General features: G+C 42.4%; 2 protein-coding genes across 3 annotated transcripts; both read left to right on the top strand.

Moving 5' to 3' along the window:
* The first annotated feature begins 1305 nt into the window (after nucleotides 1–1305).
* LOC111973581 (UBX domain-containing protein 1-B-like) lies at nucleotides 1306–8554 on the top strand. Its single transcript, XM_070446817.1, has 7 exons — nucleotides 1306–1393; nucleotides 3032–3138; nucleotides 3297–3442; nucleotides 4611–4768; nucleotides 6635–6802; nucleotides 6998–7432; nucleotides 8498–8554. Exons 1-7 carry the CDS (start codon nucleotides 1379–1381, stop codon nucleotides 8552–8554), a joined length of 1086 nt encoding a protein of 361 aa, XP_070302918.1. The 5' UTR covers nucleotides 1306–1378.
* Nucleotides 7833–25081, top strand: LOC111973199 (F-box/LRR-repeat protein 2-like). Of its 2 annotated transcripts, none has more exons than XM_024000477.3 (11): nucleotides 7833–7948; nucleotides 9139–9217; nucleotides 11720–11943; nucleotides 12198–12440; nucleotides 19182–19280; nucleotides 19800–19993; nucleotides 20182–20356; nucleotides 22687–22843; nucleotides 23470–23623; nucleotides 23779–23890; nucleotides 24084–25081. In XM_024000477.3, exons 2-11 carry the CDS (start codon nucleotides 9141–9143, stop codon nucleotides 24254–24256), a joined length of 1608 nt encoding a protein of 535 aa, XP_023856245.2. In that variant the 5' UTR covers nucleotides 7833–7948; nucleotides 9139–9140; the 3' UTR covers nucleotides 24257–25081. The 2 variants fall into 2 exon arrangements, with proteins under 2 accessions (XP_023856245.2, XP_023856244.2); XM_024000476.3 differs by having other exon boundaries at nucleotides 9136–9217.

Raw genomic sequence — 25081 nt, 5'->3', positions numbered from 1 at the left:
CTTCAATGCCATACAACTCTCCTTCCGTGGCCTCCAATTGCTCTTAAATACAAGTAAAACTAAATGCATGCTCTTCAACCGATCGCTGCCTGCACCTGCCCGCCTGTCCAACATCACTACTCTGGACGGCTCTGACTTAGAATATGTGGACAACTACAAATACCTAGGTGTCTGGTTAGACTGTAAACTCTCCTTCCAGACTCACATCAAACATCTCCAATCCAAAGTTAAATCTAGAATTGGCTTCCTATTCCGCAACAAAGCATCCTTCACTCATGCTGCCAAACATACCCTTGTAAAACTGACCATCCTACCAATCCTCGACTTCGGTGATGTCATTTACAAAATAGCCTCCAAAACCCTACTCAATAAATTGGATGCAGTCTATCACAGTGCCATCCGTTTTGTCACCAAAGCCCCATATACTACCCACCACTGCGACCTGTACACTCTCGTTGGCTGGCCCTCGCTTCATACTCGTCGCCAAACCCACTGGCTCCAGGTCATCTACAAGACCCTGCTAGGTAAAGTCCCCCCTTATCTCAGCTCGCTGGTCACCATAGCAGCACCTACCTGTAGCACGCGCTCCAGCAGGTATATCTCTCTGGTCACCCCCAAAACCAATTCTTCCTTTGGCCGCCTCTCCTTCCAGTTCTCTGCTGCCAATGACTGGAACGAACTACAAAAATCTCTGAAACTGGAAACACTTATCTCCCTCACTAGCTTTAAGCACCAGCTGTCAGAGCAGCTCATAGATTACTGCACCTGTACATAGCCCATCTATAATTTAGCCCAAACAACTACCTCTTTACCTACTGTATTTATTTATTTATTTTGCTCCTTTGCACCCCATCATTTCTATCTCTACTTTACACTTTCTTCCACTGCAAACCAACCATTCCAGTGTTGTTGTTTTTTACTTGCTATATTGTATTTACTTCGCCACCATGGCCTTTTTATATTTTTATTTATTTATATATATATTTTGTTTGCCTTCACCTCCCTTATCTCACCTCACTTGCTCACATTGTATATAGACTTATTTTTCACTGTATTATTGACTGTATGTTTGTTTTACTCCATGTGTAACTATGTGTTGTTGTATGTGTCGAACTGCTTTGCTTTATCTTGGCCAGGTCGCAATTGTAAATGAGAACGTGTTCTCAATTTGCCTACCTGGTTAAATAAAGGTGAAATAAATAAATGCCCATATAGCATTTGCTTGTCATATCGAAGAAGACCCCGTACAGTAGGTGGCGGCAATACAATAATACGTGTAGTCTTCGATAAAACTTTAAAGAAGAAGAAGAAGTAGCTAGGGCAAAAATAATAACAGTGGGGTTCATTAGAGACCCGAAGAATCACTGAAACTGAAAGTATGGATTCCACTCCGGTAAGACTCAGCTAGACAATTCTAAAGAATAACAGTTATGACAACAGTTGGTACAGTAAGTAGTAGCTAGCTGGCTGGCTGGCTGATACATCAGACTGTTACCATTGTCTTCCACTTCGATTCTAAAAAGGACGACTAGCTACCGTTAGCTTGCTTCGTTAGCACATCCTCCATTGTAAATTCCCGTAGCAGAAGTTAGCTTGCTAGCATGACTGTAAGCTAGCTAGTTGGTTATCTACAGCAGTGGTTCCAAAACTGTGGGTCGTGCCCCCAGGGGTTGGCGCACACCAAAAAAACATGTTACTTTTTTATTTGAAAGGAACTAAGTCCGGCTTTAAAGTTACTCTTGAAAGTTGTGTATAGTAGAATTTCATCATCAGTTCCTCTTGTCATTTTAGTCATTGCCTAACGTTACCTTAGAGTTATTGTCCAGATCAGCTAGCCCAAGTCAGCTAACGTTTTTTTAATTTAGTTTTTTAGCCCATAGATATTGTTGTCATTTTTTTTGTCACTCAAATATCACATGAATCCACATTAGACATGGCAAAATGTTTAGAATTGCAAGAAAATTAGCTTTAAAACTGCTAAATTCTGTACACCAACAGGAGGGGTGTGAACAGTTTTTCATGAGCAGCGCTTGTGCCCATAAAAATAGGCGTGGCGGGTGAAGTTCCGCAGTAGGGGGCTCCGAGTGAAGGAGTTTGGGAACCCCTGATCTACAGCAAGATACAAAGCCAAAGAGCCCTGTTTATTTAACCAGTTAAGAATATATTATTATTTTACAATGAAGGCCTACCCCGACAAATCCTAACCCGGACGACGCTGGGCCAATTGTGAGCTGTCCTATGTGACTCCCAATCACGGCTGGTTGTGATACAGCCTGGAATCGAACGAGGGTCTATAGTGACGCCTCTAGCACAGAGATGCAGTGCCTTAGACAGCTGCGCCACTCGGGAGCCTGAGGTTAGAGTGAGATAAAATAAAATACCCAGACTTTTATAATTTCCCTGAAGAAGGGAAGTATAGCCCGAGTGATTGACTGTCATCATGACACTTTGACGTTTCTAATCTATAGAGATAACTAGTTAACGTTAGTGCTAACCAGAACCATATGACTCTGGTGCTAACTACCTGTGCTGTGTAATGTAATCAAGTAAGAATCTAGCGATCTATTTGTTTTGCTATGTTCAAGAGCTCATAGCTAACTCATGGGCATTGGAAGTAAACAATACAGCTAGATACCAATTAAACTAGCTAACTAGTTGAAAATACATGGGAAACTGTTGCGCTTCATCAGACCTAGAAAACAAACGTGTCTGACAGCACAGCATTTCCACATAATATCTAATGTTAGGCTAGCTAGCTTCAATCAGCTGCTGTCTTTGGTCTAACTTGCGGAAAAAATCAGAGACACTCCTCATCAGTCACACTTCACTTCTTTGAGGCATCAGTGACACTGTTAAGTTGTTACCTACTGATTTGTCTTTGTAGGGCATCTTCTCCTGATTGGTCTGCTCAAAGACACCAGGGGCACCGTTTGCAGGGCACGAGTCGGTTTGTGCATACTGTACGTGTATGCTCGCCTTTTCTTAGGACTGTTTCCCGTTTCTCACACCCTATGGCATTGTTGTGTTGCAGACTATTGGGGAGTTGTTCCGTACCCTGTGTGAGATGGGCTTCAGTGAGGAGCAGATCCAGTCTGCCTTGCAGGCAGGACACTTCTCTGTGCCTGACGCAGCTGAATGGTGAGTCCTCCCAAACCATAACCTTGTAATAATGGACAGGCAAGGAACTATGTTTTCCAGTGTCAAACAGGATTGGTAACTGACAAGTGTTGTCAATAACTGAACATGTCAAATATTGAATGTTGTTTATCTATATTTTCTCAATGTGTTTATGGTAGGCTCTTACAAGGTGAAAGTCTGAGGCACAAGCTGGTCAAAAATCCATCCCAGCCAGTTGGAACGTCATTTGCTGCATTCAACCCTCCCAAAGATGCAGAGAACTCTTGCACATCACAGGCACAGACATCGCCCACTGACAGTAGAGGTATGACACACCATTTTAAGAGTCATTAGATATTTGTTTTCCATGGTTGATTGCATACTGTAATGTAATAGTCCTGTGTCTTATTGTGCACAATTGACCCCTGCTCAGTCATTTACCCCTTTTGTACAAGTCAAATACCTATCTTGTAAAACTTATAGCAGCAGACTGGCTTTGCCTTGTTTGTAGCCTAATTTATCAGACTGTGATAGCAGGTATTAGTCTGAGACAATGCTATACAAGCCAGAATGTTAAATACTCTACCTGTTGTCTGTGCGGTTGGTCCTTATGACTCTAGAAATGTATATTATTAATCACACTTTTCAAAACGCTTGTACTGCCGTTGAGATTTCATCACCTGATACATGCGCAAATCCATGTAGAAGCCTGCAAGACTTTGGTTAGTATGCATGCATGGTGGGCATGTACTTAACTCTTGTGCGCGTGCCTCAGGTGATTAACAAACAATCGTGGGAGCAGCACACAGAAACCTGTGTTTTTGAAGTCAGTTTAATGATACTTTCCTGTGGATATTTTGTTTAAACTTTCCAACAACGATGGGATCAGCGGGCAACCGGTAGAGTAGGTTCAAATGAAATGTATTCAACATTCTGACTTGTGAAGGGACTGTTGAGAATTTTACAGACAAGAATGGACTCTTCAGTCCACACTCTGGAATTTGGGGGATGCTACCTTGTTTCCAGCTGCAGATACAAGGGAACTTTGTACAGGACAGGCCATTCTGTATAATTTGCAGGAATTATCCAAGCTTTTTGTTTCCAAGCTAATCTCCCTCCCTCATCTTTTCAAGAATGCTTATTTTTTATATAGTGATGCCATTTTAGTACACCCCAGACACATTTCTGTCTTATAATTGTAGCCTTAAATGTATTACTTTACTGAAGCTTGAGGCTAAACATCCCCTTACTCCGGGCATAGCAGCTAGGTATTTGACCCTTTATTTCAGGACAGTTCTTTCTGTTTAAATTGTTTTGTTTTTTTAAAGTATTTTGTAAGTTTATTGGATAGATAGAGGTGAAAGGAGAGCGTGCTGAAAGAGAATTGAGATGGATTTGAACCCATCCTGGCAGCGGTACAACATGCAGTACATGTGCTTCAGAGGCAGCGGCTTAGACCGCTAGGCCACTCTGTTTCTAATGTGTGCCTGAAGGCCCCGCTTTAGTCCTGGGACCCCCACAGCCCTCCAGTCCATCCACAGACACCCCGCCGTTGGAGTCCCGTATCAGGCAGGACAAGAGTGACTTCCAGGAGCAGCAGAGGATGCGTGTAGCCAACGAGGCCAGGAATGAGAGGAGGCAGAAGAAACAGGTCAGCAGCACCTGCCTGATTGATCAGCTGAAACACACTGAGCGCGCACACACACACACACACACATATATATACACACACACATTTAAACACACTCAGCATAGTCACAGGGTGGTACTTGCTAGTGTTACATACTTCAGTGCACACAATTGATACAGAATATTGGTTTATTCAAATCATTGAGACTATATCTTCAGCCTTTTTGCAAACAAGTCACACTCAGACATGACATGATTCCTGACATACTGACGTACTGTACCAGTCAAATGTTTGGACACACCTACTCATTCCAGGGTTTTTCTTTATTTTTACTATTTTCTACATTGTAGAATAATCGTTTTGATGTCTTCACTATGAAATAACACATGGAATCATGTAGTAACAAAAAAGGGTTAAACAAATCAAAATGTATTTTATATTTGAGGTTCTTCAAAGTAGCCACCCTTTTCCTTGAAGACAGCTTTGCACACTCTTGGCATTCTCTCAACCAGCTTCATGAGGTAGTCACCTGGAATGCATTTCAATTAACAGGTCTACCTTAAGTTCATTTGTGGAATTGCTTTCCTTCTTAATGCGTTTGAGCCAATCAGTTGTGTTGTGACAAGGTAGGGGTGGTATACAGAAGATAGCCCTATTTGGTAAAAGACCAAGTCCATATTATGGCAAGAACAGCTCAAATAAGCAAAGAGAAACGACAGTCCATCATTACTTTAAGACATGAAGGTCAGTCAGTAAGGAACATTTCAAGAACTTTTTAAGTTTCTTCAAGTACAGCTGCAAAAACCGTCAATCGCTATGATGAAACGAGCTCTCATGAGGACCGCCACAGGAAAGGAAGACCGAGTTACCTCTGCTGCAGAGAGTTCATGAGTTAACTGCACCTCAGATTGCATCCCAAGTAAATGCTTCAGAGTTCAAGTAACAGACTCATCTAAACATCAACTGTTCAGAGGAGACTGCGTGAATCAGGCCTTCATGGCCGAGTTACTGAAAAGAAACCTCCACTAAAGGAAACCAATAAGAAGACTTTCTTGGGTCAAGAAACACAAGCAATGGACATTAAACATATTTGCAGTCTAAAACAGATGACCCCTCTCACTCTCTGCAACAGTTGTTACACAAATGACCATGGCTTTGAACTTGATGACCACTGCAGCCCCATTTGCAGTAGGAATTAATCTACTGTCCCTTGGGAATCTTTATTTTTTTTTACAGCAGGTCATGTGAACCAGTTAAGAAATCCATTGAACTAACCTTCCATGTCCTGCGGTGATGGTGTGAGGGTGCTTCGCTGGTGACACTGTCGGTGATTTATTTAGAATTCAAGGCACACTTAACCAGCATGGCTACCACAGCATTCTGCAGCGGTACTCCATCCCATCTGGTTTCGCTTAGTGGGACTATGTCCCAAAACACACCTCCAGGCTGTGTAAGGGCTGTTTGACCAAGAAGGAGAGTGATGGAGTGCTGCATCAGCTGACCTGGCCACTGCAATCACCCAACCTCAACCCAATTGAGATGGTTTGGGATGAGTTGGACCAAAGAGTGAAGGAAAAGCAGTGCTTAGCGTAAGTGGGAACTCCTTCAAGACTGTTGGAAAAGCATTCCTCATGAAGCTGGTTGAGAGAATGTCAAGAGTGTGCAAAGCTGTCATCAAGGCAAAGAGTGGCTACTTTGAGGAATCTCAAGTATAAAATATAATTGATTTAACACTTTTTGGTACTAGATGATTCCATTATGTATTGTCATAGTTTTGATGTCTTCACTATTATTCTACATGTAGAAAATAGTAAAAATAAAGAAAAACCCTTGAATGAGTAGGTGTGTCTAAACTTTTGACTGTTACTGTATGTGTTGTTCCCTCAGGAGCGTGAGCTGGTGCTGAAGCGTATTGCAGAGGACCGGAGAAGCTTGCAGGAGAAGAAGACCCAGCCGAGCACCCCTACTGAGACCACGTCCCCTCCAGGCAGCAGCGAAGGCCAGAGGCTGGGGGGTACGGTCCAGACCAGTGTGGAACACAACTGCATCCTCATGGTGAAGCTATACCCTCCTCCTCTGGCAATGTTTACATATGCCTAGCTGCATAGGTAGACTTCCGTCTTGATGTTGACTTGAGAGCATCCCTATTGGTTTATTTGAGAGGCGTGCATGAATTGTGTAGCCTAGTTTAGATGGAGATTGAGGTGGTATGATGTAATGGAGTTTCACCCTCTCTCTGTGTCCCTGTAGATCCGACTGCCCTCTGGGGAGTCATGGAGGAGCGCTTCCCAGCCGACGCACCTCTGCGCAGTGTGTGGAGCACATCTCTGGGCGCCACCCCTCCCTGGCTTCCTTCTCTCTCCTTCATTTACGCTTTGGGAGGCGGAGTTGGCCTGCTCCCTGCGCTCCCTGGGCCTCATGCCCAATGCTGCCCTCTGCATCCAGACCACGCCCCCAGAGACACCCCAGGACCCACCCAGCCAGCTGCACACCTCTTATTGGGCCAGGAGGAGGGAGTGGTTTCCACCTCCTGCGTCTCCCCAGCCACAGATACCAGTGCTGGAGGAGGGAGGGATGGAGGATCCCGCTCTGCCCCACCTCTGCCTCACCTGTTGTGGGAAGAAGCAGTGGGCTACGCAGGCATCCCGGTGTTGGTCCCCAGTGACCGGACCTTCTCACTCCTGGGTAAGATTTGCGTGTGGCATATGGAGATCCCATTCAGAATGTAATTTATCCACCACAGCCATCTTCAATATCCTAGCTGATGACTTGTCAGGTATTTTTCTACCTTCAGAAATGTATTTCCTCGGAGTATAAATGGTTATTCTGTACCCTGTAACGCTGTATAATTGCCTTACTTACGCAGCAAATTACATTATGGACCCACTAGTTTGAGGCATCACTTACAGGCACTGAGTTTATTTCAGGCATTCTCTGGGTTAGCTGAATGTTTCCCATAGGTTCTGATCTAGGATCAGCTTCCTGTCCCCCAATCCTAACCTTAACCATGAGTGGGAAAAATGTGAAAATGACCCAAGATCAGCATCTAGCGGCAACTTCACTCTACACCAAAGTTTTGATGCTGTTTTTTTACTGACAGGACGTGGCCAGAAGCTGAATCCTGGTGATGCAGAGGAGGCTGCCAGCTCAGAAGATGAAGAGATGCCAGAGGGGGGGGAGAGCCACCCTTCCCCTTCAATGGTACTGCCCCCTCTGTTTGGAATTGACTCTTACCCTGTGCCCTGCCCCTGACTCTCACCCTTCCTCTCTTTCTTTTCTCTTTCCTCTGAACTCTGTGTTCTTTGCAGTCTGAAACAGGACCCCTCTCACTCTCTGCAACAGTTGTTGCACAAATGACCATGGCTTTGAACTTGATGACCACTGCAGCCCCGTTTGCAGTAGGATTTTAATCTACTGTCCCTTGGGATTGTATTTTTTATTTTTTTTACAGCAGGTCAAGTGAACCAGTGTGTAGAAATCCATTGAACTAACCTTCCATGTCCTGCGGTCATGATAGGGAGCCAACTGGGCAGTTAATGATGTGAGATCTCCTTTCTATCGCCTGTCTGACCGTGAGAAAGCTACTTTGATTGGGAGATAGCAGGTGAATGCCCCCGACTGTCCCACTTTCGCCGGTTGGCGCTGCACTCATCAAAAAAACAAAAAGCTGTCTGAGGCATTCTGACAGACAGTAATCCTTGTGTGACACTGCGTTTTGTGAAGCTCGTTGCCGGGGATTCCTTTTTACAGTCACAGAGGAAGATGAAGATTGTGATTGTAGAGAAGATGTTGGTGAGAGGCATGTGATAGCCTATGTCTTGAAGACATTCATTCAGATTGTTAAATAGCTTTGATATTTGGCTGAAGTAATTCAACCTGTACGGCTGTTAGAATTCATAGAGATTTTGGTGTGARTGTTGAGTGTGTTTCTGTATTATAAAGGCCTTAAGTAATAACTGTGGTTAAAGGCCCAGTGCAGTCAAAAACTAGATTTTTATTTTTCTTCCTGTGTTTTTATATTTCCACACCATGAGGTTGGAAAAGTACTGTGATATGATAATGCCCTTTTAGTGTAAGAGTTGTTTGAAAAGCTTTATCCCACTGTTTTAGTGGTGACATCACCAGGTGGTAAATCAGCTATTAGACCTATAATAAAGAGTTCCAAACCTCTCTGGCAATAACAGCTAATTTTCAATTTTCCCCTCCCCACTCAGACCACTCCCAGACAATCCTAGCAAAATTCTTGCTTAAGAAATTGCTCTTTGCTAAGAAGCTTGTTGGTTTTCATTTAAAATGGTCAAAAACAATCACAGTAAGGTACTTAATTGTTACCCAGAAATTGGTTTGATATTGAGATAAAAATGTCTATATTGGACCTTCAACTCCAGCAGGTATGCCCCGGTTACCCTTCTTCCCAGAGAACCGGATGGAGCCCAGACACCATTGGCCAGACCAGGGGAACAGACTCCGGTGAGTGCCCAGCCTAAACCTAGCCTATATCATAGCCATGCTATCGCCTCCACAGGAAACTCAAAGTTGGTCACGCACAGTCATTATATACTTCTTACACAAAGAACTGCTTGCCTCTCCTAAGGGGTTCTCGCAGCCTAAATGTCTAATAGAGGGAAGTGATGAGTGCTTTAAAGCCTATTGAGCTGCAAGAAGATTTCAACCTTGCACAGGCCTCTGGTGCTCGAAGAGATAAGGAGCCAGCAGCAAATCACTCCTTTGTGCTCTGTGAGAAGAGGAAAACTAGACAGTCATGGAAAATTACCAGTTGAATAGCACTATACAACTCAACCATTTTACATAGAATTTGGACTATAACTATGTCCTAGCCTTGTCTGAATCCTGGCTTAGGAAGGACACCCAAAATCCTGAAATGTCCATCCCTAACTATAAAATTTTCCGACAAGATAGAACTGCCAAAGGGAGCGGAGTTAGCCTGCAGAGTTCTGTCATACTATCCAGGTCTGTGCCCAAACAATTCGAGCTTCTTCTTTTAAAAATCCACCTTTCCAGAAACAAGTCTCTCACCATTGCCGCTTGTTATAGACCCCCTTCAGCCCCCAGCTATGCCCTGGACACCATATGTGAATTTATTGCCCCCGATCTATCTTCAGAGTTCGTAATGTCAGGTGACCTAAACTGGGACTTGCTTAACACCCCGTCCGTCCTACAATCTAAGCTAGATGGCCCTGGAAGTCTCTATGGGGGTGCGACAGGGCTCAATTCTCGGGCCGACTCTTTTCTCTGTATATATCAATGATGTCGCTCTTGCTGCTGGTGATGCTCTGATCCACCTCTACGCAGACGACGCCATTTTGTATACATCTTGCCCTTCTTTGGACACTTTGCTAACAAACCTCCAAATGAGCTTCAACTCCTCCATACAACACTCCTTCCGTGGCCTCCAACTGTTTTAAATGCTAGTAAAACTAAGTGCATGCTCTTCAACCGATTGCTGCCCGCACCCTCCTGCCTGACTAGCATCACTATTCTGGACGGTTCTAACCTAGAATATGTGGACAACTACAAATACCTAGGTGTCTGGTTAGACTGTAAACTCTCCTTCCAGACTCACATTAAGCATCTCCAATCCAAAATTAAATCGAGAATCAGCTTCCTATTTCGCAACAAAGCCTCCTTCACTCATGCCGCCAAACATACCCTCGTAAAACTGACTATCCTGCTGATCCTTGACTTCGGCGATGTCATTTACAAAATAGCCAACACTCTACTCAGCAAATGGGATGTAGTCTATCACAGTGCCATCCGTTTTATCACCAAAGCCCCATATAATACCCACCACTGCGACCTCTATGCTCTCGTTGGCTGGCCCTCACTACATATCCGTCGCCAAACCCACTGGCTCCCGGTCATCTATAAGTCTTTGCTAGGTAAAGCCTCGCCTTATCTCAGCTCACTGGTCACCATAGCAACACCCTCCCGTAGCACGCGCTCCAGCAGGTATATTTCACTGGTCATCCCCGAAGCCAACACTTGCTTTGGCCGCCTTTCCTTCCAGTTCTCTGCTGCAAATGACTGGAATGAATTTCAAAAATCTCTGAAGCTGAAGTCTTATATCTCCCTCTCTAACTTTAAGCATCAGCTGTCAGAACAGCTTACCTATCACTGTATCTGTACACAGCCAATCTGTAAATAGCACACCCGACTACCTCATCCCCATATTATTACTTAATGGGGTGCAAGAGGGTATCTCTACTTGCACATCATCTGCACATATATCACTACAATATTAATGCTAAATTGTAATTATTTTCGCCTCTATGGCCTGTTTATTGCCTACCTCCCACTCTTCTACATTTGCACAAACTGTACATCGATCTTTCTACTTTTCTTTTGTGTTATTGACTGTACATTTGTTTAACTTTGTTGTTATTGTCACACTGCTATGCTTTATCTTGGCCAGGTCGCAGTTGTAAATGAGAATTTTTTCTCAACTGGCCTACCTGATTAAATAAAGGTGAAATAAAAAAATAACAAAATCATTTTTGCCCGAACAAAATGTAATGGGTAACTATAGAAAGTGGATTTCTTTGGTCAACGTGGAGTTTTGATCACCACTGCAACGCCTTGTTATAAACTTGCTTGTTTAACATGTAGATGTGTGCCAAAGGTCAACCGTAAGAGTTGATTTGATGTGTTGGCATGCAGACTTCAAATTTGGCATGTAGGCTTGATGGCATGCTGCCTGAGGAAGGTCCCAGGACCAAAACATTGCTACTATGGACTTGCTCTGTAAATATGAGAGTTTTGTCACATTTTAGCCAGTGTGCACTTGCACATTCCCCGTCATGGATTTTAAGCATTGGCTTGAGGAATTTTTCACCATTGTTAAATCCATGACTGGGAGTGTGCAAGTGTACACAAGGGTGGAGAATCTTGATACAGCCTTTTGTTTAATTAGTTGACTTGATGTGAACATACAAATGTGTGTGTCTCTCTCAGGGAGGGTGTGGTAGGTGACCCAGCAGTGGAGCCAGAGGAGGCTGCAGGTCGCATGGTGCCGGGGGCAGCGGGCCAGGCTGCAGTAGAGCGCCTCCAGAGAGCCGCCCAGGACGACCCTCAGGCCTCCCAAGGCCACCCGTCTCCGCCCAAGAGACCCTTCAGAACGCCCAGTGTCCCCTCCCTTTGTGTCATGGCCACCCGGGCCACCGTCAACCTCATGACAGGTCAGAGAACAACTTTAAAGTCCAACACTGTTATTTGCACTCAAACATTGTTAAAGGGGCCTCACTGCTAGCCAAGACAATGACCTTGCCAAATGACTGTTGTCCCAACTATCTCACCTCAGAAATGGTCAGAATTGTACATACAATGATATTGGTTGTGGTTTATTGCAGTTGTGTAAAAATTCCTGCGCAAGATCACAGAAAGATGTCATGGCAGGAAAGCTGCATAGAAAATATATTTCCTCCTCCCTCAGCTCCCAGCATGCAGTACAGCAGCAGTCTGTCATGTCTGACCCCCGAGCTGGCAGAGCTCCTGCTCAGTCACATGTCCCGTGAGAGGCTCCTTCGCCCACGCACCTTGGAGCTCTTCTTTGGCTGCCCAATGCAGAAATTTGTCCTCAACTGCTACCCGTACTCTACCAATGAGCTGCTCCGGCAGCTACGGGCCTTCACTGCACTGAAGCACCTGAGCCTGGTCAACTCTCCTCTCATCACAGGTACACATTTTACCTTGACAGCATTGGTACTGACTGAGTATGCATCCCAAATGGCACCCTATTCTGTATAGTGCACTACTTTTGCTATATGGCAACACTATTGTCAACGCCACATGAATGTCAAGTTAAGGAATACAGATGGGTCGTACAACCAATTAGGTACCTTTTGAGAAGTGTAAAAAAACATTATGGTTTCACCTAATTTTAACATTCTGTCAAAGAGCACATGTTCCACTTAATAAAAACATATATTTTCCCGTCACGAGGCTAAATACAAAAATGACTATAGTAAGTGCCTATTAAAGATGCACTATGCAGAAATCGCTCCGCAATTTCCTGGTAGCAAAAATTCTAATAGTTGGCCTAATTTCAGTTTGTGACAAAACAAGTAAGTATAGTGTAGAGAATCATTGTACCATCTAAACCGCTATTAAATATATTTTCCGTTTTATTTTCAGCTGTTTGAAGCTGTGTACAAAACCGAAAGTAAAAGACTCAAAACAAAATTTAAGAGCGGGAAGCATAGAACAGATCTACCGCTTTTTAGACTTGCCAAAAAGTCATAAGTCACATATTGTAACTTTTTAAGTGCCAAATAAAGTAACAAGGTTGACTGTACAAGGGTTGACGTTTTCATCTTAAAATACAGGGGGTGCTGTTTCCACTTTGGAAAATATCGTCTCCAAATTAAACTGCCTCATACTCAATTCTTGCTCGTACAATATGCATATTATTATTACTATTGGATAGAAAACAATCTCTAGTTTCTAAAACCGTTTGAATTATGTCTGTGGGTGAACCAGAACTCTTTCTACAGCGAAAATCATGACAGGACATGCGAAGGTCTGAAAACTAGGCTCTGTTCTGAGATCAGTTTAAAACTCTGTATGTGCCCTATGGGTCGAAATGAACTGCACCCGCCTTCCCCTGGATGTTAGTAACCAATGAGAAGTGGAATGGAGTCTCTACGTATTTCTCAGAGTTTATAAAAGGCCATGGAGTGACATGTCCGTTCTTTTGGACGCTCCTCAAGACGCAAGAGAGGACATCAGAATGGCATGCTCAAAAGCTCTCGTTATCGGGCTAAGATATATCCGTCTGTGATTTAATTCGATATAGGTGTTAGAAAYATCATAACGAAGTTATTTTAAACCGATTTATATCAGTTTATGCGAGTATATTGCTATTTTCTGAATTTTCGTATTGCGCTTTGAGGATTTGGACATGTGTGTGCCACGTAGCTATTGTTAGCTGCTAGTTCCGAAGTTGAAGAGGACGTTTTACAACAAAGCAACGATTCTTTTGGACAAAGGACACCTTGCCCAAGATACTGATGGAAGCTCATCCAAAAGTAAGAGCTATTTATGATTTTATTCCGTATTTATGTGGAAAAATGTAAACGCATTTGTCGGCCATTGTTGCGGCACTAGTCTGGCTGTAACGCACACTGTATGTCTAGTAACGTTAATTTTAAAAATCTAACTCAGCGGTTGCATTAATAACTAATGCATCTTTAGCTGTCCAACCTGTATTTTTTTAGTCAATCTAATCGATAAATAATCGTAAACTTAGGTGCCTTTCCAAGATGGCGCCGGCCAGAATGCATGCCATGTTTTGACAGATTACATTGCATAACCACGATTTGTGATGCTAAATATGCACATTTTCGAACAAACTCTATATGCATTGTGTAATATGATGTTACAGGACTGTCATCTGAAGAATTCTGAGAAGGTTAGTGAAAAAATTCATATATTTTGGTGGTGATAACGTTATCGCTCTTTTTGCCTTGAATCAATGCTGGGGTTATGTTAGCTCATGTGGTATGCTAATATAACGATATATTGTGTTTTCGCTGTAAAACACTTGGAAAATCTGAAATATTGTCTGGATTCACAAGATCTGTGTCTTTCAATTGCTGTACGCTGTGTATTTTTAAGAAATGTTTTATGATGAGTAATTAGGTAATACACGTTGCTCTCTGTAGTTATTCTAGTCGCTTTGGTGAGTTTTGTGATAGTGGCTGCAATGGTAAACTATGATTTATACCTGAAAAATGCACATTTTTCTAAAAAAACATATGCTATACCATAAATATGTTATCAGACTGTCATCTTATGAAGTTGTTTCTTGGTTAGTGGCTATATATATCTTTATTTAGTCGAATTAGTGATAGCTACTGATGGAGTAAAAAACTGGTGGAGTAAAAAAAGTGGTGTCTTTTGCTAACGTGGTTAGCTAATAGATTTACATATTGTGTCTTCCCTGTAAAACATTTTAAAAATCAGAAATGATGGCTGGATTCACAAGAAGTGTATCTTTCATCTGGTGTCTTGGACTTGTGATTTAATGATATTTAGATGCTTGTGTATTTACTTGTGACGCTATGCTAGGCTATGCTAGTCAGCTTTTTTACTGTGGGGGGTGCTCCCGGATCCGGGTTTGGGAGGAACTAGAAGTTAAGTCAGCCATAAATCCCCTCTGTGTGTGTGTGAGTGCAACAGGGATTGGCAATTGAATTCAAGTTCCATCCTCCAAAAAAGTGTCTACCTTGTTTATCTATGGGTAACAGGGTTACCTTGTTATGCTCGACCAGCTCAGTTTTTTTCTTATTTTTCGTTGTTGACTATACTGATAACACAGTAAGAACAGGTAGAGGGCAGAATACACACGGCTCATCTACCAAATCAACCCCCCCCAATGCTCACTCCATAACCAGACTTAAAAGCAGGCATGGTGGGGGGAAATAAATACAAAGCTATTGTTAAAGAGTAAAATAATGATACAAATAAATTGGGTTGGGTTATGGAGTTGTGAAATTAGCTGGGTCCATGTCTTCTACAAAGGATAGGAAAGGTTGCCAGATATTATAAAATGGAATTGCAGAACCCCTAACAGAGTAGCGTATTTTCTCAAGCTTGATATGTTGCATAACTTCCTTTAACCAATGGTTAAAAGTAGGAGGAAATCGATCCTTCCACTTAAGTAGTATGACGTCTAGCTAGAAGAGTAGTAAATGCCAGCATATTGCCCATATAACTGTTTAGAGGGGCCTCCAGTGGTGCCACTCTGAATAATGCAATAAAGGCAGACGGTTCTATAGGTGTCTCCAGTATCTTAGAAAACTCAAATGGATATCCAGAAATCTGTCAATTTCGGGCATGTCCAAAACATGTGCAATAAAGTAGAAAAAGCCTGCTTACATCAGTCACAGGTGGGATCTATATCTGGTGTAATCTTGGATAATTTTAACCTTTTGAACTATTTTAAATGGAATTACAGCATATAGATGAAGAATGTATTCTCTTAAGTATACTCTGCCAAGTTTCTTCTGAAAGTTGTTCACATGAATCCTCTTCCCATTGGTTCTTAAGAGTTCAAGGAATCCAGATTGTGCGAGTTTAATAACTTATAGATCATGCTTATGCCACCTTTGATATAAGGGTTCACTTTAAAAATAGAATCCAGAAGGGAGTTAGGTGGGTGTGATGGGAAGCGACTAGAGTATGAAGATGCTAAACTACGCAAATGCAGGTATCTAAAGAAATGGGATCTAGGAATATTAAACTTTTGTACTAAATGTTCAAAAGATGCAAAATCCATATCAATATACAAGTTGTTCAGTGAGGAGATCCCTTTTCCAGAGCAGATATGAGACGCCCGGTCTAATAATGATGGAGAGAATGTATGGTTCTTTAATAATGGGGCAGAAGTTAAATTCCCTGAGACCAAACGATCGCCTGTACTATTTCCCGATTTTTAGAGAATGTTTCACAATAGGGTTTTTAGTGTATTTGAAACAGGCTCAGCTAATGCAAGTTTTGAGCAGAGTAAGGCTTTTTAAGTCGGTGGGGCCACAGGTTGAGATCTCCAAAGTCAACCATTTCCGGCCTTTAACATCAGAGATTTCTGTCATCCAATATAGATTGATTCTTATATTAGCTGGCCAGTAATAATATTGAAAGTTTGGAAGTGCTAGATCACCCTGTGAGCGAGATCTCTTTGTGACCCAAATTCCCAAATATTTCAATTTCTGTGTATTCACTCTGAAGGGCACATGACTAAAATAAGTTTGCCTGGCAGAAGGACTAATAATGACCTATAAACTTTTTAGCAGAACCTGGATCTCTGGAAGACCAGTTACAGGGTCAGACATATATAATAGCATGTCATCTGCATAGAGTGAAACTTTATGCTCTTAAGCCCCCTCTTCGAATACCTTTGATAGTGGTGTTATTACGTATTGCTATGGCTAAAGGCTCAGTTGCGATGGCAAACAGCTGAGGGGATAGAGGTCAACCCTATCTTGTCCCACGTTGACGTTGGAAATGGGATGAAAGGTTATTATTTTTGCACACTGCAGCCATAGGGGAGGAGTAAAGGACTTTGATCCAGGACATACAATTGGGACCGAATCCAAATAGTTTGAGAGTATAAACTAGATAATCCTACTCCACCCGATCAAATTCCTTCTCGTGATAACAATATCTCTGGAGTGTCAGATGAAGAGGGATTATAAAGTCGTCTGATGTTGAAAAAAAGAATGACGATTTTTAATGAAACCAGTTCAATCTGTAGAGATAATGGAGGGAAGGACCGACTCAAAACGGCAGGCAATCATCTTAGAAAGTACCTTTTACATTGCAATTCAGTCAAAAAATTGGCCTATATGAACCACTTTTTTTTTTTTTTTTTTTTTCAGAATAAGTGAAATGCATGCTTGTCTCATTGTCAAAGGTAAAGAATTTGAGGAGAATGATTCCTCATACGGAAAGCAAGAGAGGAGAGAGTTGATCTGAGAATATTTTAAAGGACTCGCTCAGAAATCCGTTGGGTCCAGGGGATTTACCACAATGCATAGATTTAATCACCAACACAATCTCTTCTACAGCTGCTGAGTTAAAATAACAGCTCTCTATCTCAGGTTCAACTGTAGGAATATCAACGTTCTCAAAGAAGGTGTCGAGTAAGGTAGCATTACCAGCGCATTCCGAAATGTATAATTGTGAGTAAAAGTTACGAAAGCATGAATTGACCTCTAAATGATCAATACATTTGTTACCCAGCTCGTCAGTTCTCAGGTATTGTTTTAAGTTGCTGTTCTCTGACGCAGCTGGTGTGCTTCATTGAATTTTTCCCCCGAGATTTACTTATTCGATTTTCAGCTTATCGAGTTGAAAGAAGACCAAACTCTGAAGTGTCAAACGTTGTTTTAGTAAATCTGAGTGTGAATATGCCATATCCAATATTTAATTTGTAAATTCCCCTAGGTGTTGAATATTGCACTTCCTTAATCTTACGCTGTGCAAAATAATTTGGCCCCTTAGATAAGCCTTCATTGATTCCTATACTGTTGGAGGAGACCTTCCAGGGGTTTGATTAAGCTCGAGAAATGGCTCAATTTGAGATTATATAAAAGCAACAAAGGTTTCTTCTGATAGCACTAGTGAGTTAAGCCGCCACGGGCGATTTTAATTAGGCTGTGTATTTGGTATAAATTGATTCATAGTAAGAATGGTCTGAAATGACTATAGCTTGGTAAAGACACTGTGATAAGTGGCAGAAATCAATTGTCTAGGAAAAAATTGTCTATACGTGAGAAGGTCTTATGAACTGGCGAGATAAAAAAATATATACTCCGTTTGGGTTTTGACTGACAGCCGTTAATAAAGTTGAGCACCGCTCGTGACAAGAAGATGCCCCGAGCCCTCCCGCTGTTTGGAAACTTTTGCACAGTGAGGGAAATGCTGTAAATCAAGAAGAATCAATGTGTTCTGAAAGATGAGGGGATTATAAAAAATACCGCTTAGTCATACAAGCAAAGACTCCATTCTATGCTCATCAAAATTACAATCTGTTTGTCTGATGTGCCTTTTTTGAAAGCCTAACACTACGATTGTATTTTATAACTTAGCTCGCCATTTTGGCAATCAAATAAGCTTTCAAATGATGCCCACCTGACCCAGATTGCAATTTATAATGGAACATGTTTGGATTGAGTAAACAACAACAGTAAATGCGTATTGGTGGGGACGCAGGGCTTTAGTTCCTCAATGGCAAAGCTAGGAGAGCAAAAAAAACACCTTTTAGTTGAAGGCTCTTTCCTTGAGTGCATTGAAATGACTTAGAAACACAGTTTGGAGAGGTGTGTGTGTGTGTGGCCACTTGAAGACACCAGTTAGGCCTCTCACTCAAACCCTCGTAATTGTTTTTTCTTATCTTGCGTACTCAAATGTAAATTTAATATTCTTATTATGTTACTGAATGTATCCAGAGTGTTTTCAGATTTCGTTATTGACAAATGCTGTGAAAAGAACAGTGAATGTATAATGCACGTCAAATGAACAGTTTAGTGTTTGGATTCAGTCTTGTGTCAGGTGAACTGTTGTGTCCTCACCTTTTGGTCGGATAATTTCCTCATCTCCAAAGTGTCCTATTTCAATTGCAACCATGGTCATGCAAATGCTTTTCATAGTTCCTTTGTTAGAAACATAAAAATGTGTCCCTATCCAGATAGGCCAATTTCCACGAGGGTAAAGGGTTAAAGGGCTCTTCATTTAATATAACAGGCTTTCAATATTGGTGCACATTTTTTACTTCAAATATCAAAGGGATGCAAAAGGCACTTTTTTTGTGGAATGACCCAAATATAGTCACTTTAAGAACCATATGGCTTGTTTTTATTGCAGTATTGTTGCTATGATACTGAAGGTTCTCTCTCTTTGTCTTCCTGTTTTCCAGACACGGGCCTCTCTGTGTTGTGCAGCTTACTGAAACTGCAGCACCTGAACCTGACCTCATGTAGCAAGCTAACTGACTCCTGTCTGCAACACATCACAGGTGAGGCTCTTCTCTAACCCTGGGTTGTATTCACTAGGCACCAAACTGAAGAAAACAGACTGAAACTGGGAGGGGCTATGCCTGCACTTGTCCAATATGAAACGTTTGTGAACTAATGAATAAGACCCTGGCTACAGCATGGAACGCCTGTGGATGAATGAGGTTTTGAATGTGGAATAGAGGTCAAGGGAGAAGGAAGGGGCAAGCTTTGTAACGCTGAAATTATTTAAGGCCCCCCTAATAACCTAGTAGCCTGCTGCTAAGAACACTAGATCAAAGCATAAGCTGTCTTTTAAACTGATTTAACGTCATCCAAGGTAAAAATAATAATTAATGAATTTGGGGAGCATAGTATGGCATGATTGGGGTTTCAACTTAAATGATTGAATTCATAATTATAGGTAAGTGTCAACCATTTTAAATTCACAATAGTTCAACTCCTGTATAAAGTAATGAACACTTGAAAGGAGGACTAAGGTAAAGTGTTTTTTATCTCACCCTGTACCCTTTGTCTCCAAGGATTGAAGAGCCTGTCTTTCCTGTCACTGGACCAGACCAAAGTAAGCGACGTAGGGATGGTGCTGTACCTGCAGTCTGCTCCTTCATCACTCACCCAGCTCAGTCTGAACCAGACCTCAGTCACAGAGGCCACCTTGGCAGCGCTGCCCGCCTGTGTGCCACAGCTACGACTGCTCAGCGTCAAACACACCAAGGTAGCTCTCTCACTCTCATTCTCGCGTTCGCACACATTCTGACACACACACACACAAACAACCACAATAGCTCTGCATTTCAACACACAAACATACACTCATACAGACAGAACCATTAGGCATCAACAACCAACACTGGTATAAGTTGTTTCACTCAGCATAATGATATCTCCTCCTCCTCCCGTCAGGTGAGAGACGTGTCGGCCCTGGCGGCCCTCCCCAGCCTGCAGACCCTCTACCTGGACGGTACGGGGGTGAGGGAGGGCTCTCTGGAGTGCCTGGCCGTCCACTCCACCCTCTCTGCCCTTAGCCTGGCAGGCATCTCTGTCGCAGACGGCAACCACGCCCTCCAGATAATTTCAGGTGAGCTGTGTGTGTGTACTACAATTGGTCAATTTATTATATATAATTTTTTTACGATTGCATCGTCTGTCGATGATGTCTGACAGCCATCGTGATGACACAACAATGGTTTAGCATACTTGAATTCGACTGCTCCACCGGAGTCTTGCAGCGCACGACAGCGCAGCGAGCATTCAGCAGAACAACATGCCAGAGGACCTATTCCCTAATTGCCATAGCCTGAATGTTCTTCACATACAGTGCCTTGCTAAAGAATGCAGACCCCTTGGATTTCTTCACATTTTATTGTTACAAAGTGGGATTAAAATCAATTAATTGTTATTCTTTTGTCAACAATCTACACAAAATACTCTGTCAAAGTGGAAGAAAAATAAGATAAATAAAACATTTGTGACTAAAATATAGTCATTGTAGAAGTATTCAGCCCCTTTGTTTAGGCAAGCCTAAATTAGTTCAGGAAAATGTGGCTTAACAAATCACATACTGAATTGATAATTTTTTAGATTTTTTTGTTGTGGCTAACCCTTCCTCTCTCCCCCATACATACACTACTGTTCAAAAGTTTGGGGTCACTTAGACATTTTTGAGAGAAAAGCAACAAAAAAGGTCAATTTTTAAATAACATCAAATTGATCAGAAATACAGTGTATACATTGTAAATGACTATTGTAGCTGGAAACTGCAGATTTTTTTGTGGAATATCTACATGGGTGTACAGAGGCCCATTATCAGCAACCATCACTCCTGTGTTCCAATGGCACGTTGTGTTAGCTAATCCAAGTTTATCATTTTAAAAGGCTAATTGATCATTAGAAAACCCTTTTGCAATTATGTTAGCACAGCTGAAAACTGTTATTCTGATTTAAAGAAGCAATAAAACTGGCCTTCTTTAGACTAGTTGAGTATCTGGAGCATCAGCGTTTGTGGGTTCGATGACAGGCTCAAAATGGCCAGAAACAAAGACCTTTCTTCTGAAACTCGTCAGTCTAATCTTGTTCTGAGAAATGAAGGCTATTCCATGCGAGAAATTGCCAAGGAACTGAAGATCTCGTACAACGCTGTGTACTACTCCCTTCACAGAACAGTGCAAACTATCTCTAACCAGAATAGAAAGAGGAGTGGGATGCCTCAGAGCACAACTGAGCAAGTGGACAAGTACATTAGTGTCTAGTTTGAGAAACGGATGTCTCACAAGTCCTCAACTGGCAGCTTCATTAAATAGTACCCGCAAAACCCCAATCTCAACGTCAAAGAGGTGACTCCGGGATGCTGGCCTTCTAGTCAGAGTTGCAAAGAAAAAGCCATATCTCAGACTGGCCAATAAAAATAAAAGATTAATATGGGCAAAAGAACACAAACACTGGACAGAGGAGCTCAGCACAAGGTGCACCTGTGTAATGATCCTGCTGTTTAATCAGTTTCTTGATATGGCACACATGTCAGGTGGATGGATTATCTTGGCAAAGGAGAAATGCTCACTAACAGGGATGTAAACAAAATTTGAGAGAAATAAGCTTTTTGTGGACATGGAACATTTCTGGGATATTTTATTTCAGCTCATGAAATATGGGACCGACACTTTACATGCTGCGTTTATATTTCTGTTCAGTGTGTCTATAGTTCCTACGTGAAATCCCGTCACTTCCTTTTTGTTGTCTGAAACTGTCAAAGTAGCCTAATGAAAGAAGGAATGTTGCAAATGCACTTACCCAGATGATCAGGATGAAATAACAATAGCCTACATTGCTATAATATTTATTTTTAAAAGTTAGGCTAATATAACTGATATCTGAGTACTTTTATGGGCAAGAGAAACACAGCCCTACCAATTATGCAGCCTAGACTAGATTTTAAATTTAAAAAATAAAATAGGCCTAACTGTTTTTATTTAAACAATTATTGATTTAATGAGATTGTTTGTGGCTTTTGTAAAAATTTTAAATAAAAAGGACATTATTACCAAGTCACACTTCTGGTATAACCAATGTGTCCTTCATATTGCATTGTTCCCGCCTATTGACTCCTCCATGCGCAAAGCCCCCAATGATGTTTGAACATGACTATGTCAAACATCGCCCGACCCTCGCATGTACAGCAGGACTATTCAAATCAGGGCCTCAAGGTTTGCAGTACTGCTTTTGATTGATTTGTAATGTTATTGATTTAATGTCATTAATTGGCCAAAGTCCATTCTCCTGTTTCCCCAGGTCTAGTACCTGATTTAGAGGGGAATATTGCTGCAGATGTTAATGCTTTGTATGACCGGCACTTTTTTATGTACTGTATTTACTAAACTACTATCTCTCTGTCTGTAACCCCCCACCCCCCAGATATCCGGCTAACCCAACTAAACCTGCCTGGACGCCACTCGGTGACGGACGCTGGCCTGACCTTCCTCTCCAGACTGTCCCTGCTGTCCGAGTTGGACCTGACCGACTACACACATGTCACTGACCACGGGGTCACCCAGCTGGCCACCATGACCAGGTCAGATCACTCTCATTGCATTTTCTGCATCCCAAATGGCACCCTATTCCTTTTGTACTATTGGTTTTTGCCCAAGCACTACACAGCTGATTTAAAATAATCAACTCATCAAGCTTTGAGTATTTGAATCAGCTGTGTAGTGCCTGGGCAAAAACCAAAATGTGCATCTATGGCGGGCCCCAGGACCGAGTTTGGGAAACGCTGATATAGGGATTATGGTGCCATTTGGGATGCACACATTATCCTCTTTTAGGTGTCAATATGAGACTAATCGTTACCACAGCCAGAGGCAGTAATTAATCCCCCAATTGTTTTTGGGACTAACCAGCTATGTTAGTGCAGAGATGGAACAAAAACTTGCACACTATTGCTCACAAGGACTAGGATCACTCCTCTAGCTGATTCACCAGCATCGCCTACAGTTGCCTCTGTAACATTGCTGTCAATGAAGGAGTGCTGGGTCGTATTCATTAGGAACCAAACAGAAGAAAACAGACTGAAACAGGGTGTGACTACTTGTCCAATAAGAAATGCTTGTTTTTTTTGTTCTCTTGCAAAAAGGTTTTGTTACGGTGAACATTAATGAATAAGACCCTGATAGAAATGCCCCTCTCTCCTGTCTCCAGACTGAAGAGGCTGTCTCTCAGTAACACCCAGGTGACAGACATGGGGTTACCTTCCCTGTGCAGTCTGCAGGAGCTGCTGGAGCTGTGTCTGGACCGCACGGCCGTCACCAGCCGAGGAGTGGCTTCCCTCGTCACCTGTCTGCCACACCTGCAGGTACGGGACACACATGTAACCCTATAGACAACTATTGTATCAGTCGATAAAACTCTACAAATAAGTAATAGAGCTAACTGAGCTCTGTTATAAAACTGTTGAAACCGCATACTATGATTAGTAGTAGTAGCATTGATGTTGTCTTTATGTTCCAGGTATTAAGCTTGGCCAGTACTCAGGTGGGTGACACGGTGGTGAGGAGAGGTCTGGTCCACTGTGCTCAGCTGTTCAAGCTCAACCTCAGCCGCACACGCATCACTGACCACGGTAAGGTCCCGCTCATTATCCACAATTACTACCATTGAATTCCAGCATTAATACTCATGGTCATTACCATGGTCTCTTTTTCAATGATGCCCTGTGAATCCCAATTGAGACCAGGGTTTAGAGACGGAATACCAGCATTTAGAGCTGGAAGGAATTTGACATGCATTCTTGTTGTGTATTATGTTTTCCTCAGGACTGAAGTTCCTGAAGCGCATGCGTCTGAGCCAGGTAAATCTGGAAGGCTCAGGTGTGACACCCTCGGGCATCTCCAACCTCATCGCCTCCTGTCCCCACATCACCAGCATTCGGGCCAGCCACACGCGGGCCATCCCACCTGACCAGGTCTCAGACGACGACAATCAGTAGAGAGACTAAGTATTGAGGTGACCCTCCAGCCCTTTCTGCTGAGGCTCGGGTCTGCTAGCTAGTAGCTACGACTGTGCCCGGTGGTCTTAGCCCCAAGTGTCACGCTGCACCTAGCTGACTGGCTCAGCATAGTCTGGGTGACGATTATCCCAGCTCTGTCTAAATGCACTGCTTCAACTGCAGCTAGTGGCACTAATCGCTCAATCACAAGTCCACTTGTTATTGCTTTTGAAACCTTAGAAGGGTGCCTTCTTGTGCTTCTAAAACGAGAGCCTCTAACGCAGCGTTTCCCAAATTCGATCCTGTTGTTTTCTCTAGCACTACACAGGCAACTAAGATTGGGACTAGATCAGGGATAACACCTAAAATCCAAGATTTTTCTGCCTGAATTCTCTAATGAATCAGTTAACACTACAAAGGTACAATCCGCGTGATCTGCTACTAAAGAGGGCTATGATGATGATCCAGTTCCAACAGTTACCTCCCGTTCAGTAATGTCGATAAATTACATTTTTGGAGGTTTAAGCCAAGGCAGCATTTGGCTACCCAGCAACTGGAAAGCTTAGCATTATGCTAGTGGTTGTAGAAAGAGGTTGGCTTCTCACATCTAGCAGTGGGCTATGATGTGTGTTGCATATTGAGTGTTTGGGTTCAACAGCAAGAATCCAAAGCGGCGATCAGTTCATAAATAGTTCTGCTTCTCATTTTGTTTACACAATGTAAAATACTGTTTATTTTCTTAATGTAAATGGTTTTGGATAATAGCACTGTATTCTCTACATTCTCAAAGGAAAATACTAAATGAATAAAAACTGCGTTTTTGAA

This window comes from Salvelinus sp. IW2-2015, linkage group LG14 (assembly GCF_002910315.2).
Source record: "Salvelinus sp. IW2-2015 linkage group LG14, ASM291031v2, whole genome shotgun sequence".
NCBI classification, from domain to species: domain Eukaryota; kingdom Metazoa; phylum Chordata; class Actinopteri; order Salmoniformes; family Salmonidae; genus Salvelinus; species Salvelinus sp. IW2-2015.
This window is presented reverse-complemented; position numbering and strand designations above follow the sequence as displayed.

Bases quoted from the DNA above. Each gene is read 5' to 3' on its own strand.
- LOC111973199 (XM_024000477.3), top strand. From the start codon at position 9,141: ATGCCCCGGTTACCCTTCTTCCCAGAGAACCGGATGGAGCCCAGACAC. The intron at 11,944-12,197 runs GTCAGAGAACAA...CTCCTCCCTCAG, and splicing joins CACCGTCAACCTCATGACAG to CTCCCAGCATGCAGTACAGC. The intron at 19,281-19,799 runs GTGAGGCTCTTC...TTTGTCTCCAAG, and splicing joins CTGTCTGCAACACATCACAG to GATTGAAGAGCCTGTCTTTC.
- LOC111973581 (XM_070446817.1), top strand. The intron at 3,443-4,610 runs GTATGACACACC...GTGTGCCTGAAG, and splicing joins ATCGCCCACTGACAGTAGAG to GCCCCGCTTTAGTCCTGGGA. The intron at 6,803-6,997 runs GTGAAGCTATAC...GTGTCCCTGTAG, and splicing joins AACACAACTGCATCCTCATG to ATCCGACTGCCCTCTGGGGA.